Genomic DNA, 15633 nt, shown 5'->3' on the forward strand with positions numbered 1-15633 from the left:
AATTTTTTGGTCAACTTTCCCTAATATAACTGCATTTCCTTCCATCTCACTGTTGGAAACATACATGTATAATTTCAATAGAACAATAAGGAATCCATGCCAGATGGACCCCTGTATTCTCAAGCAGTCTAGGTGGACCCTCCCTCCCCATGTGATGTAAAGGATAGCACAAACTGATGCATACCGTGCCCTGGAGGATGAACTTGCAGACCATGTGAATAATTAGGCAGGACCAGAAGACATGGAGCAGCTGCAGAATTATCAGGAGAACATTCACAAAGTAATATCCAAAGAAGGGCTGGAATATCTCCATGGAGTAATAGTAGGTGTTATAAAGCACTCTGGAAAAGAGAGGGGATTGCAGTGCAGAGAAAGCTTGTTGTTAACAGGGCCACAATTAAGCCCCAGAAATTTGTAGTCACAGAGGACGTTTCAGATCAGCCGCTTCCATCTTTACCTATCCCAGCTATCAGGTGTACACTGATAGTGTACACGGGATGGAGCCACTGGCCCAGGGCTCCAGGACTGCTCCATGAACCCAAAGAGCAGCCTTGTTTACCCCCAAGGCAAGTGCAACAGCCATGTGGCACCCATGTGCAAAGGGGAGGAACACATGCTCCAGGACAAAAAACAAAGGCTGCAGCACCCAGGTGATTGTCCTGTCTCTCAGAAAGCAGCTTTTCTATGTCCCTCACTGCAGCAGACTCACGTGTAGGGGTAAATGACCAGGCGGCTGATCAGGAAAACAGCTGAGAAGATCATAAAGAGGCTGTCACAAGTTTTTTTCCACTTCATGTAATTGAATATCTTAGTTGGCTGGAAGGAGAAATAACAATTATACAGCAGCCAAGACAGCATCTGCACGCATTCCAGGGGGTTAATGAGACAGGTATGACACAACCTGCATGCAGGTAACCACAGCTCTGCCCAGCTCTCAGCTGGGCACCCTTTGCTGGGTCAGCAGAGCAGCAGAAGGATCTGTGGAATACCCCAGTGTTTGGCCTGTGTTAGATAGAAGGACATTCTGTGACTGAAGAGCACCACTGCTGATTAGGCTCTGCCTGGCTCACCTCTAGGAAGCAATCAGAAGCATCATGAATCACCATCACCAGTGTCCCAATGCGGATGTAGTTGGCACAGTATGAAAAACTGATCAGGAAGATGGTTGCAGCATGATGGACTATCTGCTCCTTGAAATCCTGATGAGAAGAGGAACAGCAGAGCATAAAATACATAATGCACCTCCTGCCTCAGTCCAAGCATGGCTCCTGCAGGTAGCAATGATATCTCTCTACCTAGTGCTTAAGAAACCTCCCACTACCAAGTCTTGCCCATGTAATAATTTTTCCAAATGCATTCTAGAAATGTAGGCAACCAAGAGACCCAGGAATGAAGAGCTCGTGGTGTAAACTGAGGATCTCACAACAAAGAACATTCTTTCCTCCCACCAGTCATGGCCTGATGTCTGTTGGGACACTGGCACCAGGAACACAAGCATCTTTACTGGCAGAGAACCACCTCTTTTCCTGTCTCTATGATCAGTGCAGCCTAGAAGAATGACAGAAGAGCAATTTTTATATTTGGATTTTAAGTTTGGATTGAGAACTCTGCAGTACTTTGTACCTTTCTATATCAGGGGTGGTGTTCTCCACTTCCCAGAGTAGAGAAAGCCAATGACTGGGAATGAAAATTCCTGTGAATGAGCAAGGAGAGAGTGCCACAAAACCTTGACTAGCACTGTACACATGCTCTTAGAGATCACTCTCCTAAGTGTTCAGCTTGTGTCCTGTTTGTACTTGATTCTCCCCTGAGACTGCCACTCACCTTCCTCTTCACGTCAAAAGGCAAGGTGAAGACCAGTGACCAGTAGAAGGAGAGCTCCAGCATGTAGTACCAGAACAGGGAGGGCTGGAGAGGCTGTGGGAGAGGGAGACACAGGGAAACACCCACCAGATACATTAATGCAAGGGCTGCAAGTGAAAATTCCTTCCAAGGCAAAAGACAACTATGGTGGGTTGATGCTGACTGGATGCCAGGCAGCCACCAAAGCCACTCTGTCACTCCCATGCACAGCTGGACAGAGGGGAGAAAATATAACAAAGGGTTCATGAGCTGAGATAAGGACCAGGACAGATTACTCATCAAATATAGTCCTGGGCAAAACAGACTCTAATTACAGATATGAATTAAGTTAATTGCTAACAAAATCAGAGCACGATCGTGAGAAGTGAAATAAACCCTTAGAAACACCTTTCCCCCTGCTCCTCCCTCCTTCCCAGCTCTACCTCATACCCCAGTGATGCAAGGAGATGGGAATGGGGGTTATGGTCAGTTCAGCACCCATGGCTTCTCCTGCTGCTCAGGGAGAGGAATGGTTCCCCTGCTGCACTGTGGGGTTCCCTCCCATGGGAAACAGTTCTTCATGAATTTCTCCAGTGTGAGTCTATCCCACAGGAAACAGCTCTCTGCGAACTGGCACAACATAAGTTCATCCCATGGAAAACAGTCCTTCCCAAACTGCTGCAGTGAGGGTCACTCTTTCATGGGGTGACTCCTTCAAGGACAGGCTGCTCCAGCATGGGAGCAGGGCTCCTCTCTCCATGGGTCTCCCACAAGGCCACAGCCTCCTCTCAGGCATCCCCCTACTCTGGTGTGGGCTCCTCCTCCATGGGTTGCAGGTGGGTCTCTGCATCCCCTGTGGATCCACATGGGCTGCAGGGGCACAGCTGCTTCACCCTGCACAGCCTGCACAGGAACCTCAGCTCCTGCACCTGGAGCACCTCCTGCCCCTCCTTCTCCACTGCCCTTGGTGTCTGCAGAGTTGTTCCTCTCCCATGTTCTCAGCCTGCTCTTCTCTGGCTGCAAATACAACTGTGCAATAACTTTTTTTTTTTCTTTCTTTTTAAATCTGTTATCACAGAGGTGTTACCGCTATTTCTAATTGGCCCAGCCTTGGCCAGTGGCATGTTCAACTTGGAGCCACCAGGGATTGCCTCTGCTGGACATGGAGGAGGGTTCTGGCAACTTCCTACAGAAGCCACCTCTGTAGCCTCCTGCTACCAAAAACAGGCAGTGAAAACCCAATACTACAACCTAATCAACAAAGCTAGCTCCTGCAGCTACAGGGGGAAATAGTTCAACTGAACAACACACTCACTTACTAAATGTCATCTGTGCCAAGATTAAATCAAACAGCAGGGGAAATTCAACTTTACCAAGTCAAACATTTAGGGAACCACCATGAAGATCATGAATATTTTTAGGATTTCTTCAGCATTATTCAGATTCCTGAGCAGACAGTACAGAGTTTTAAAAACTACATAAACAAATTCATTTTGGTGGAAAAGGAGTAGCTGAATAAATCATTCCCTTTTTAGGCTTGAAGACGCATCAGATACTCTGCACTCTGTCACAAATTTTCCAGTTTAATCAAACTAATGGGGGGAAAAATCCAACCCCAGCAGGAAATGTAATTCACATTCTTTTGGGTAAATTATCTGGGCTTTTACAGCTGGGAAACGGAAAGCTTAGACCCACTCAGCAAGATCTTGTTACTTAACATGCAATTTTTGCTGTTGTTGCATTACATGACCTCCTTAAACCTGAATCTATTTGATAAATAATTACTATCACTAAAGGGGCTTTGCAACCATTTTCAAAGGAACATGAAGTATTGTCCTCCCTAATACCAACTCGTTATTTATGGCCTTCATAAATTTTACTTTGTTTTCCTTTGTAGCACCAGAAACTGGCCACAAGAGGAAGAACAGCTGGATGCCCTGGGGCTTCCAGGGAGGATATGAACATCTCCCTAGCTGGTATGTGCTGGTCACACTCCAGGTTATCCTAGCAGGAGGTCTGGATCAGAAGCTATTTCTTTTCCCCCAAAGATCAGACTATTTGGAAGAACTGGTGTTTCTTTTGTCATTGTCTGTAGCACAGGACATGGTCTGTTTAGTAGAAATTGTAAATTAATACATTTGTTGTTCCTGCTAATACACAGGTTTGTCCTTGACTTGCTCTTTGCCAGTGGGACATGACCAGCCCTGGTTTTGGTCTTTTCTGGTTGTTACAAATGTTGGAAAATTGGTGTGTGTTGGATTTACATGGAAGGGTTTTGGTAGCGGGGTGGGGGCAGGGGCGGCTGCTGTGAGATGCCAGAAGCTGCTCCCTGTCCAACAGAGCCAGCTCCAGACACCTCCAAGATGGATCTGCTGCTGGCTCCATGAATGATAGTGGCATTGGCTTGAGGAAATGTATTTAAGAATGGAAAAAACTGCTGGGAAAGAGTGTGGAGAGAGGCGTGAGACTATGAGATACGGCTCTGTAGACCCTCAGGTCAGTGCAACAGGAGGAGGAGCTCCTGGTGCTGGAGCAGAGATTCCCAGCAGGTCATGGTCATACAGGCTGTGCCCCTGCAGCCCACAGAGGTCCACGGGGAGCAGAAATCCACCTGCAGTCCATGAAGGACCCCTGACTAGAGCGGGGGGATGTGGCCTAAGGAAACTCTGAGCCTGTGGAGACTCTGTGCTGGGGCAAGCTCCTGGCAGCACCTGTGGACCTGTGGTGGACCCACGATGGAGCAGTCCATTCCTAACAGACTGCATCCTGTGCAAAGGATCCACAGTGGAGAGGTTCATGGAGAGCTGTCTCCCACCGGAGAACCCTGCTACCAGAGCAGGAAGAAGGAGCAGCAGAGACAAGGTGCAATGGACTGACCACAACCCCCATTCCACATCTCGCTGCACCACTGCAGGGGAGGAGGTGGAGAATGTGGGGGTGAGGTTAAGCCCAGGAAGAAGGGAAGGGAAGGTGTTTTTAAGATTTGGGCTTATTTCTTCTTAAACTAACTCTTATTTGATTAACAGTAAATTAAAATAATTTTTCCCCAAGTCAAGCCTGTTTTACCTGTGATGGTAACCAGGGATGCTCTCTCCCTGTCCTTATCTCAACCCATGAGCCTTTTGCTATATTTTCTCCCCACTTTCCATTTGAGGAGGGGAGAGAAAAATGGGCTTGGTGGGCACACTGTGGCCAGCCAGGGTCAGTCCATCACAGTGTGCCATTATGGAGGCTCCCACTGTTTTTGACAAGACATGTACCACAGGTGTACAGAGCAGGAGACAGAGGGAGCTGAGTGACCCTTGCAGTCTTACATTCCTATTCAAGCCCCACTTGTTTGTATGGTTTAATTTTTACAAAGAACTACAGATTTGCCCCTAAAATTTTTGCCTTCTTGCAATATTGTTCAGAGACTCATCCTCTAAGGCACTGCCTCACTCTTCAGTCATTTGTCCCGTTACATTTCCTCTGCCTCACACTGTTAGAATTGGGCATTACTTTTCCCTTTATGGGTTTGCAACCTCCACACACAGTCAAGGGGTCTTGCTCTAGCTTTGACTGTCAAACAAAATCCCTGGAACATAAGTCTTCATTTTCTCTTGGTAGTGACAAAGTGCTCTGCCAATTCATCTTCTCTTGCATTAGATGATACCAGGTACAAAGATGTTCTCTCCAGATGAGAGCAATTTTCTAACAGCAATTTTCTTTCTTGTATGACTCACCTGTTGTGGATATCCTGTCCAGCACTCTCTGTGGTCCCAAAGCCAAGGCTTCTGCAACAAAAATGTAACATGTACGTGAGAATATCAGAGGAGTTCTTTTCTTATCAGTTGTCTAATTCCTTTAGTTTGTTACTACTGTAGACTTTGTTGTATTTTATTACAGGCAGAGTTGGTCTCACTGTCTAGAATCCAATTGCCAAGACATTTCCACTACAAGGACTTGCATCTGCTTGTGACATTTCCAAATTGTGGCTATTTGCCTGGAATCTCACACACTATTTAGCCGTTCCAAATAAAATAGCTCAGAGAAGACCTCTCCCAACTTTTTGCCATCTTCTACAAGCTTGAGGTGGTGGTGATGTTTTGAGCATTTAAAAATAATCTTACAAGTATTTAAATAGAAATATCTGTGATTTAGACAATGACACTTAAATGTGGATAGAAGGCTGAAAACTGGTGTGTCAGGTATGTGGTTTTTCCTTTAACAGTGAATGTTATGCTGCAGTTTGTTAAGTAATGAACCTCTGAAAATATCCTACTCTGTTCAATAGAAAATTGTTAGTTTAGAACTTGGCAGTGTTGAAACCTTCATAGAAACATGGCAACTAAGGTCCCCAAGGGTCCTCCCTGCATTGAGCATGCTCTGTCTGGAGCTGTGCCCAGGCTGGGTCAGAGCTCACAGAACACAGCAATGCCTTGCACCTAGTTTTCTTTAGGTTCTACAGGGCTCCAGATATCAGAGCTGAGGCAAGAAGGCAGCATTTCTTCTTCCCACTGAGCACCGCTGGTGTGTGGGCGATGCAGAGGCAAAGCAGGAGGCAGTAGTTTTAGGTGCAGTGGTAATTTGGAACAGACACAGTCCCTGCTGACTGGGAGTGAGGTTGGGAATAGAATTTACAGCAAATACTTGTGTAGAACCAGGAGAGATGTGTGATATAGAACCAGAAAGCACAAAGCAAAAACTATGAAACAACTATGGCATACTCTTTACCTAAACTAGAAAGGAACTCCAGATCCCTGAATTTCATCATTCCTCTGTTCTCAGCAAATATAGCTGATTTCTGGCGGCCTACTGGAAGATAACTTTCCTTTGTTACAGGCTGTTTTACGGGCAGAGATTTTTGCTATCAGTCCAAAACTACTAATGCAGAATTTAAACATTTGCTTTTTTCCTAAAGAAAGAAGGTGGTTTCACAAAAACAAATCCATGTTTAAAAGCTACTCAGGTTACAAAGTAAACATGTGAAAGTCAGGAAATCTCACAGGTATATATGCCTGTCATGTTGGTTCTTTGTCCTTCTTTTTAAAGTAGTCATTTTAGTACAGTTTAGGTAACAGAATAGCATATTTGCTACAGGATCTAGAGGCGCTCTCTAGATGGATGTAGGATGTAGGATGGCTGTCTCCCCTTTTTTTGTGAAAATTGTAAGATGTGTGTTGAATAAAGACATGGGTCACAAAAAGTGAAAATGGTATTTCATCCATATAATGGACAGACAGCATGCTGATGAATATGATTTTGTTGCCACAGGGCTCTTGTACAATGCTAAGCAGGTCATCCAGACCAAATTTCAATAGCTGGTCTCAAAGAACAGTCTTCTGTTTTGATGTACAGATCCACAGAACACTGCAGCTCAGGTTCAGACAGCTTCACTCCTCAGCTACCTCATCATCTAATCCTCATACTCTGAGTACCTTAAAATCTGACTTGAAAGTCTGTGTAAGTTAGAAGTCCTTCACATGTTACAGTGAGAGGTTACAAGGAGAGTTTGTGCCTGCTGCCTTGGGATGTGCACATTTTACATCACTTAACTCATCAGACCCTACCAGAAGACTTTTGCAAAGCTCACCTAGGGAACCAGACACAGCAAAAGAGTCAGGGGAACCTTGAAAACAGACGCAGCAGATGGCCAGTGCCCTAGTCCCAGCTCAGTGACCACAGCTCAGGGACAAGAGCATACCCATGGCTCCTGTTACCACTTCTGCCTGGTGAGGCAGTACAAATTGTATCAAGAGAACTCACTATCAAATTGGAGAAAAGGCTGAGGCATGAGCCTGAACCAGTCACACCCTGGGTAAGGAAAAGAAAATTATCAGATAAAATTATTAAATTGCAATCCATGCTCCAAAGGAAGCCAAATTTATTTACCTTAAAGAAATATTGGATACAATACACAAACAGGCAGTGCAGCTTCCAGCTTAGGTAAGTGTTCTATCTCCTACCCTGCAGAAATTTACTTTTATACAATCCCAGCTGCCTTCTGCTTTGCCAGAGGAATAGGAAACATCTTGGTTCTGGAGTCCTTAAAATAAGCATGGTCCAGTATGTCTGTGGTCTCCTAAGTGTGCTATGCAGGGGATACACACCAACCTGCATGGAAAACTTCTAGAAGAAGATCTGAAAAGGCATGTTTGACAACCAACTCTGCCATTCTTGCAGGCATTGTCTGGGTAGAACAGCAGGTGACTGTGTGTACTCACATCGTACAGGACAGCGAGTCCAGTGAAGAAAGAAGTGATGTAAAATGTAAATCTCCAGCTACAAACAAACAAAACAAAGGACATGAGAATTCCATTCATTAACGCCTGAGCTGCAAGTCTGTGTATCCTCACACTAATTAAAAGAATAACACTTTTACGGCAAAGACACATGTTACTATGTTCAAGGTTTGACCAAAACAGGATCAGCTCTTTGCATTTTATCAGCATATTTCACAGGCTTCACAAAGAGCAATTCCTTTGCTGTAGAGATGGCAGAGGACACAAGAATCTTGCTGACTAAAATCCTGAGTAGAATAATCCCAAAGCTTCCCAGCAGTAGCAGATGCATTTATAAAAGTGAAACAGTGCCAATCTCTCTCCTAGTCCTTGGGAGATCCAGCCTGCTATATTTGTTATCATGTACAGTAACTAATTACTGTCATGTTTGATGCAGTGAGGAGTCAGAAATTATTTTCCAACATTAAACCCACACAGAGGTACATACAAACTTTTTGCCCAGTTCAGTGGGCAGAGGCAGGTCACCTGAATATTCACGCACATAGTAAGGAATGGGGGGAATTTCAGCCCAACAGAATAAACAAGTTATTAATAAACAAACCACAGGAAATATTAAAAGGAGTAAAACTGTCTAAACTAGTCCTTTAATTTCCTAAAATCTCCATAACAATTCAGACATAACTGCATTTTGAGACACTCAACCTGTCAATGAAAGCCCCAGGACTTCCAAGACAAAAATAAACTCTGTAAAGCTGCTACATCCCATCAGAGAGATGTTCTGTCTACAGACTGCACATGGCCACAGAGGGGGAAGGACACTATCCTCAGGGGGCTGAGGCAGAAAAGGATTTACTGTTTCCTACTTACTATTACTATTTACTACAAGTTATCAGAGTGCAGGGAGAGCTGATATTTCATCCAGATGGAGGCAGAATAAAAATTGTTGCTTTACAACTCCTTATTCACTGTTTTTGTAAATATTTTTAACTATATGGAATATTATAAATAAAGAATACACATCCTTTTCTTCTTTTTGAATTAGGGTTTTTAGGCAAGGGTTTTGAATTACAGGTGGAGTGTTAAATGGAGCACGTGCTGATGAGCCCAAAGTTGATGCCTATCTTATGGATACAGATACACACTTTTAGATAGATGAATAGTACTCCAGGTATTTAATGATTTCTTTTGCTTATGTGACTTTCCTGGGGGAACCCAATTCCTTACACAAATAGCAGAGCAGCCCCTTGTAAATAAGGCGTTCCAACAAACCTGTGGAGAATTCTCCTTTTCTGTGGAAAGCTGAGCCAGGACTGACATTCAGATCTGTCTGTCCTGAGATTTTTGTGCCTCCACATAACAAGGAGGATTTCCACACAGCTGTTTCCTAGGCACTTTTTGCTCTTTGCTCACAAACTTCCATGCTCACCCTCATGGAAGGGTGCCGGTTTATGACTTTCAGGATGCTGAAGACAAATGGCAGCAGAATCCAATCCAACCTGCTGCCTGTAGCTTTTGAAAGCAACAGTGTGCAAAATAGTTGCAGAAAAGGTGCAGCAGAAGGAATCTATGCAGAAAGGGAAACTATGGGAAAGGCAACAGAAAGGATGCCTTTTTAGTAGGTACTGAAGCAGCAGCAAAGCACTAAGATGTAGAGAGTAGAGAGTTTTTCAGGTTCAAATGTGTGTCAAAGCAGGATGCCAGTGTGACAAAGTCAGGAAAAGTCAGAAACAAGGGCCCAGTAAGGAATAAAGGTACAGCAGTAAAAGGAGACTTGGGATTGAAAATAAGGGGGAAAAGAAATAAATGTTTCTGTAACAGAGAAACAGCAGAGAGTTATAGCAGAGCCAAGTGGGTCAGGGAAGAACCAAGATACTCTCTGCATAGGGATGGAGGGCAAACAGGGAGCTGAGATCTCTGTGTAGGGATGGAGCTCAGGTCCGGTGAAAACCTGAGTTCATGGCTTGTGCTCCTGCTCACCAGGCCTCGCTGAACTTCTTGGACAGGCTGGGCCGGTCCATGTTCCTCCGGTGCCGGAACCACTTCTCCACCTTCCTCACTGGCAGGTCACATTGCTTGGCTAAACTGAGCAGATCACCCTGGAAAACAGGTGAGGCAGCAAGCTAAGATCCAGATTCAAAGGTCAGACAGGGCAGTATCTCATCTGACCCACCACAGAGCCCAGCTGGAGCCCCGGGCCAGCCTAAGTCTGTTCAGGCTAAGGCATCTTTCTGAAAGCTGTCCACTCCTAGTGTAAAGATCTTGGATAGCAGAAAATTTTTCCATTCACCTCTAATCAATTGGTTATAAATACTAATGTTGAAACTTCTCATTTTTTTTTATGTTAACTTCCCCAGTTTCAAACTGGTCTTGTCTCCTCGCATGAGTTTGCTGCCTAATCACTGCCTTACCCTGTCCTCAAGGACCAAATCCTTCCAATCTGTCACTCCAATAAAGATCATTGCAGCTTAAATAATATTTTATGAATCTTGTCACACCTCTCAGCAATTCTGACGCAGTATCACAGTGGATGTCATGAGCAGAGGCAACATTTTCCTACTGGATATTCTCCTCTTGTGGTAAACCTGTTAGGGGTAATTCTTCAATATATAACTCACAGAAATCCTGCAATTACCTTCCTTCTTGTCCTTAGGCTGTTAAGAGTCTGTCATGTTTTATATTCCTACTTGGAAGTGTCATCATGAGTAACCTTGTTTTTTAAGTAAAGCAATAGTTTCTCATGGAATGCATTTACCTGAATTGGTATAATCATGTGAGAGTGGCTGACATACTTTGAGCGTGCTGTACAAAAATAAATTGATTACCAATTTTCAGATATGCTGATTTCAGATACGCTGTTTTTTGAGCCCTGTTCTGGAGGTGGAGACAAATGGAGATGCTAATTTACATTCTCCAGTTGCTTCATCATTTGGAATTCCTCCCAGGAAATGGCTGCCAAGAACTGTAAAATCTCATATTGTACTGGACAAGTAAAAACTGCCTCTAACAGTGGTTTGAGAGCTCATGGGAGGGGATGGAGCCAGTAGACTGGCTGAGGTGTACCCAGTGAATGGAGAAAGCCAGGCAGCAGTTCCTGTTTTATTTTATACTGCTGTCTCATGGTAAGGATCTGTTCCAGTACTCCAGATCTGCTGGGAGAAAAGTACCACTTCAGTGCAACAGGGGTGCAGGTGTGGGAAAAACCTGCTAGCAAAGCCAGGTCTTGAGTTAGATCTCTGCTGTAGAAGCGGTTATACTGAGAAATGTTTGGATTTTGGGGACAGAAAGGCAAGAGGAAGGTCAACCACACTGACAAGTGTCCCTCAGCACACTCCTTCCCACTGCTGCAGAGATGGGCTGGCTGCAGTACCCAGAACAATGCTTGCATTTTCATTTTAGCTTCTCCTTTATTTCTAACCTGGTAGTGAATCAGGTAGCTCCTCATGCCCCACTGCAGCAAAACTATGCTGCAACAGCCTTGGTGAAGCAATGTGTTTGGAGTAGGATTGTTCCTTGGAACTGGAACACATGGTGAGCACCCTACTCACCCATCCTCTGTAAGAGTTTACAGCTATTGCTTTGAGGCCAAGAGAAAGTCTACAAAAACAAGCTGAAATAAAATCAGATTGCTTTTCCTACCACAGAGTTCACACTCAGGGACTTCACTGACCAGGTTAAATTCTAATATTGCGTGACAATTCATAATCCTGCTAGTGGTTTTTCCCATCAGCAGCAGCCATTATAACTCTGGGTCATCTTGCCAATTTCTTGAAGAACACTTTTCTTATCCCTCAGGGGAAACCTACCCACCAGTTGTGTTTGCAGGTTTCTGAAGCCCCTCACAGTCTCTGTGATGATGGCCAAGACTCTGGCTTCTTGCAAGGCCAATCTCAAACTCATGGATTGCATGGCAACAGAATGACCCAGTCTAGGCCTATGAGACCAAGCAAGACACATTGGCTGAGCTGCAGGACTAGCAATGTGGGAGCTCAAGGCAGCTGATTTTTTAGAGGATTTGCCAGTATATGAAAAGAAGCCATCACAGAATGACTGGAGTTGGAAGGGACTATGGAGATCACCTCATCCAATGGGCTCTGCTCAAATAGAGCCTCCTAGAGACAGGTGTCAAGAACCATGTCCAGAGAGCTTTGAGTCTTCCTAAGGATATAAATTCCCAACCTCCCTAGGCACCCTCACAGTAAGAAGGTGTCACTGATGTTCAGGCAGAGCCCCCTGTGCTGCAGCTTGTGCTGTGTACAGGGTAAGCAGGGTCAGGAGCTGTCACTGTTCCTTTCGGGAGCAGTTTCCTCCCAGGTGTTCAGAAGCAGAACTCAGAGCTGATGGCATTGCAGGAGAACCCTCCTGACACGCTGCTCTCAGGTAACCAGTGTTTCCTTTCTTGAGCTTCCAGATATTAATGGCATTGCTAAACTTCAGGATTCCAAATGGGATTTTCTTTGGCTAAAGACACAAAATCTACAGGAAAGCAAAGAAGGAAGGGACTCACCTCTTTAGGGTTCTTGCAGCATGTACTATAGAATGTTTCCAGCATGGGGTTGGGCTGAGCTTTTGGTCTCTGTTTGTCTCTCACACCCAGTTTGGTACTGAGGGGCAGGGCTATGGCTCTGCAAAAGAGAACATAAAGGGTCAACCAAAAATAGAACAGTGATTTCTGATTTTGCAGCACTGTTAAAACATGATGCAGTACATAACAGCTGCTTCCCTCATGTGAATCTAAACATGAGTATCATGTTGAGCAGGTAAAATCACAAACGTACAATGGAAACTGCTGGACATGCACCCTACTGCTCTGAGCTCTGTGCTGTGATATTCAAAATTACATGAGGTTGGCAAATGTGATATCCTCCTTTGTCAGCTTCTGAATCACTAGTCACGTGTCTCTGGCGTCCTTGCAGCTGATGGGGAGCACCACATTGGTGATAAGGCCTAAATATTGTTCCCTGCTCCATCTAGAACATGGAACATACATGGCATCCACCTGAACTAAGGCCTTGGCTCAGGATCAAGAGGGAGGCTCTGCCAGAGGTGTATTATTAATGCAGAAGAAATGTCCTGCTGAATCAGGAAGCCATTTGGTCTTTCCTGAGTAACTTACCTCCATGTTTCCTAATATAAATCAAACACAGTTGCAAAATAAGGAAATAAGGACGTGGCAACTAGAAACCTTGTCACAAGGAATGGATGTTTGCACTAGCTGTGCATCTTCAGTCTTTCACAATGAAACAAAGCAAAAACAAAACAAACCAAAACAAACAAACAAACAAAAAAACCAAACAAAAAAAAACCCTACATAAATAGAAAAATGTTATCCAAGGAAAACTGCTCAGAGAATTCCTGTGCTCAACAAGTCAACTCCTCTACTACCAGCTCTCTTCTCTACCTCAGCAGTAGGAAACATCCTCTTCGAAGGTGTGAAGTGAGATCTTGCATAAATACAGCACAAAGAGGAAACCTGTCAAAAAATTTTTTTAAAATATCCAAATCATCTGAATTTTCCTTTAATTTCTCGAGAACTAGCTCTTCTTATTAATTACTCCCTTTTACATAGTGCCACTGGGGAAGTGTCTCTGTGTTACTGCAAACTGGTGCTGAAGCTGCTTTGAGCTGACAGCACCAAGCAGAGGCAGCAAGTGCTGAGCCCCACACCTGCTCTGCCTGGTCACTCCTGATGTCCAGGTAAGTCCTCTGATCTGTTCTCCCTAATGATTTGGACACAGAAGAAGATTTTTTTTTTCTTTCGCTTTGCTTAAAAAAGCTGCAAAAGCTATTTCACTGTGTAGGTGTTTAAAGGTGTTCTACTTCAAGAGGGTATGGGATATATTTATGGCTGTGATTATCTGGTGTGGTTACCTGTGGTTTTGGCTAGTCATAGAGCTTATACTCCATATGCATTTCTTTAGGGACTATTTCAGGTCCAGAATCCTCCAGATGGGTCTTTTAGAAGTTTTCTTTTCAATAACTCATATCTTAATTTAATTAACAAGTATTAAAAAAAATTTATTAAAAGACCCCCTACCTAAGGAATGCTGTAACTTCTGTTAAACCACAGAATGGGTACACATTTTGCTCACTCATATAACAGCTCTCACTTTTCTTTTGAACAGCCAACCCACCTGCCTATGTATCAACTGTTCTTTGTCATTATCTCTGGGAAATTCCTTTGGCATCACTGGCTAGAGGAACATTCAAAGATGTACCAAGACCAACAAAAATTACATATTTCTACCATAAAAGAAGGGCCAGGGCTAAGTGTGCTTGCTGGTGTTATATGTAACAGGTATAATTCGCGCCATTTTTGTCATGATATGTATATAATATTAAATAGTTGTTAGAATGTACCCTTTGTCATTAGGAAGCCCCCCTTCTCAGGCAAAACCAGGTGTGTGTTGCAACCCGATTTACAAGCAAAAGGATGTGGCTCGCCAGGACATGGGCCTTATCTGAGGCGATAAGGAGACACCCAGGCGCTGATCGTCGCGTGAACGACCCGAGATGGGCATCAGGAACATCCCCCGGGCCGATACATGTGAATACCGTGCTCCCGTAAATTTCATCAAGAGTTTCAACGACACCGGACTTTGAATTGTTCTGCCTTGTCACCGAGAAGGAAATCTCATCAACTTATGGGACTCTGAATGAAACAAAGGACTGAATGCCGAAATCCTGGCTTCAGGCAAAATTTTCCCTATAAAAATCGCTTGTACCAGGATGGTGGTGTGGGAGCATAGAGTGAAACCTCTGCTGAGGCTGATCTCTGTGTCTTGCACCCAGCGCCGATCCCGGGCTCGGCACTGTCTTTTTCCTTGTGGCTGGCTAAGTTAGATCTCTATTGCTAAAATAAATTCTTTTTATTTTTTTTTTAATTTGGCTGGATCATTTTTCATTTATAACACTGGCAACAAGACACATAGTGATCACAAAAACACGGGTAAGCATTGATAGTTTCAGTGAAATTTAGCAGCACTCTGGCACTGCTGCTGGGTGGCAAAGGAATATAGCCATCACTGTGAATTCTGGGGTTTGGCTCTGACTGCTCTCAAGAAATGTTTTAAGTGCATCTAATGACTTTTTTCTATATGGAGTGAATGCTTTAAGAAGAGGGATACTGGGCCAGCGGGTCCTGTGCTAAGAACAGTAACACAGTATTGCAGTAGTATCCATAACTCTACTGAAGTTGGGAAAACATCTACTTTAAGCTCTGCATTAGATCTTGGTTCTTATATTAAACAATGGGCCTGATCTTTGTCTTTCAAAGAACAGGCATGAGTAGAAGAGGAAGATGCAATCAATTCTATTGTTGAAAACAATCTTATTGCCACTTCTTATCAGGCCATATTGGGAACTAAAATGTATGACATTTTCCAGATACATTAAACAAAGACAATGTCAGGTGTCAATGCAGCTTGCCAACAAATTTATTTTACGGAAAAGTGTCCTGAAAAAATTCTTAATTTTGTTTAATCCCTGACTTGTCTATATTTCCTGCTGATTTCTTATGGTCATGGCATAAAATCTCACTGTAACAGAAACAAGCCAGCTGCAGTGGATGAAG

At 43.9% G+C, this 15633-nt stretch overlaps 1 protein-coding gene across 5 annotated transcripts in view; it reads right to left on the reverse strand.

Annotated features, from left to right (window-relative positions):
* Positions 1-15633, reverse strand: part of CERS4 (ceramide synthase 4) — a 41872-nt gene that overhangs the window by 3614 nt on the left and 22625 nt on the right. For all 5 annotated transcript variants that reach the window (XM_053966010.1, XM_053966007.1, XM_053966008.1 and 2 more), the window contains 8 exons: positions 12568-12685; positions 10041-10159; positions 8046-8103; positions 5565-5615; positions 1825-1917; positions 1071-1199; positions 710-816; positions 185-341 (listed from right to left, as the gene is read on the reverse strand). In XM_053966010.1, coding sequence (XP_053821985.1) covers positions 185-341; positions 710-816; positions 1071-1199; positions 1825-1917; positions 5565-5615; positions 8046-8103; positions 10041-10159; positions 12568-12685 — 832 coding nt within the window. The remainder of the gene's footprint in view (positions 1-184; positions 342-709; positions 817-1070; positions 1200-1824; positions 1918-5564; positions 5616-8045; positions 8104-10040; positions 10160-12567; positions 12686-15633) is intronic.

This window comes from Vidua chalybeata, chromosome 27 (genome assembly GCF_026979565.1).
Source record: "Vidua chalybeata isolate OUT-0048 chromosome 27, bVidCha1 merged haplotype, whole genome shotgun sequence".
Taxonomy (NCBI): domain Eukaryota; kingdom Metazoa; phylum Chordata; class Aves; order Passeriformes; family Viduidae; genus Vidua; species Vidua chalybeata.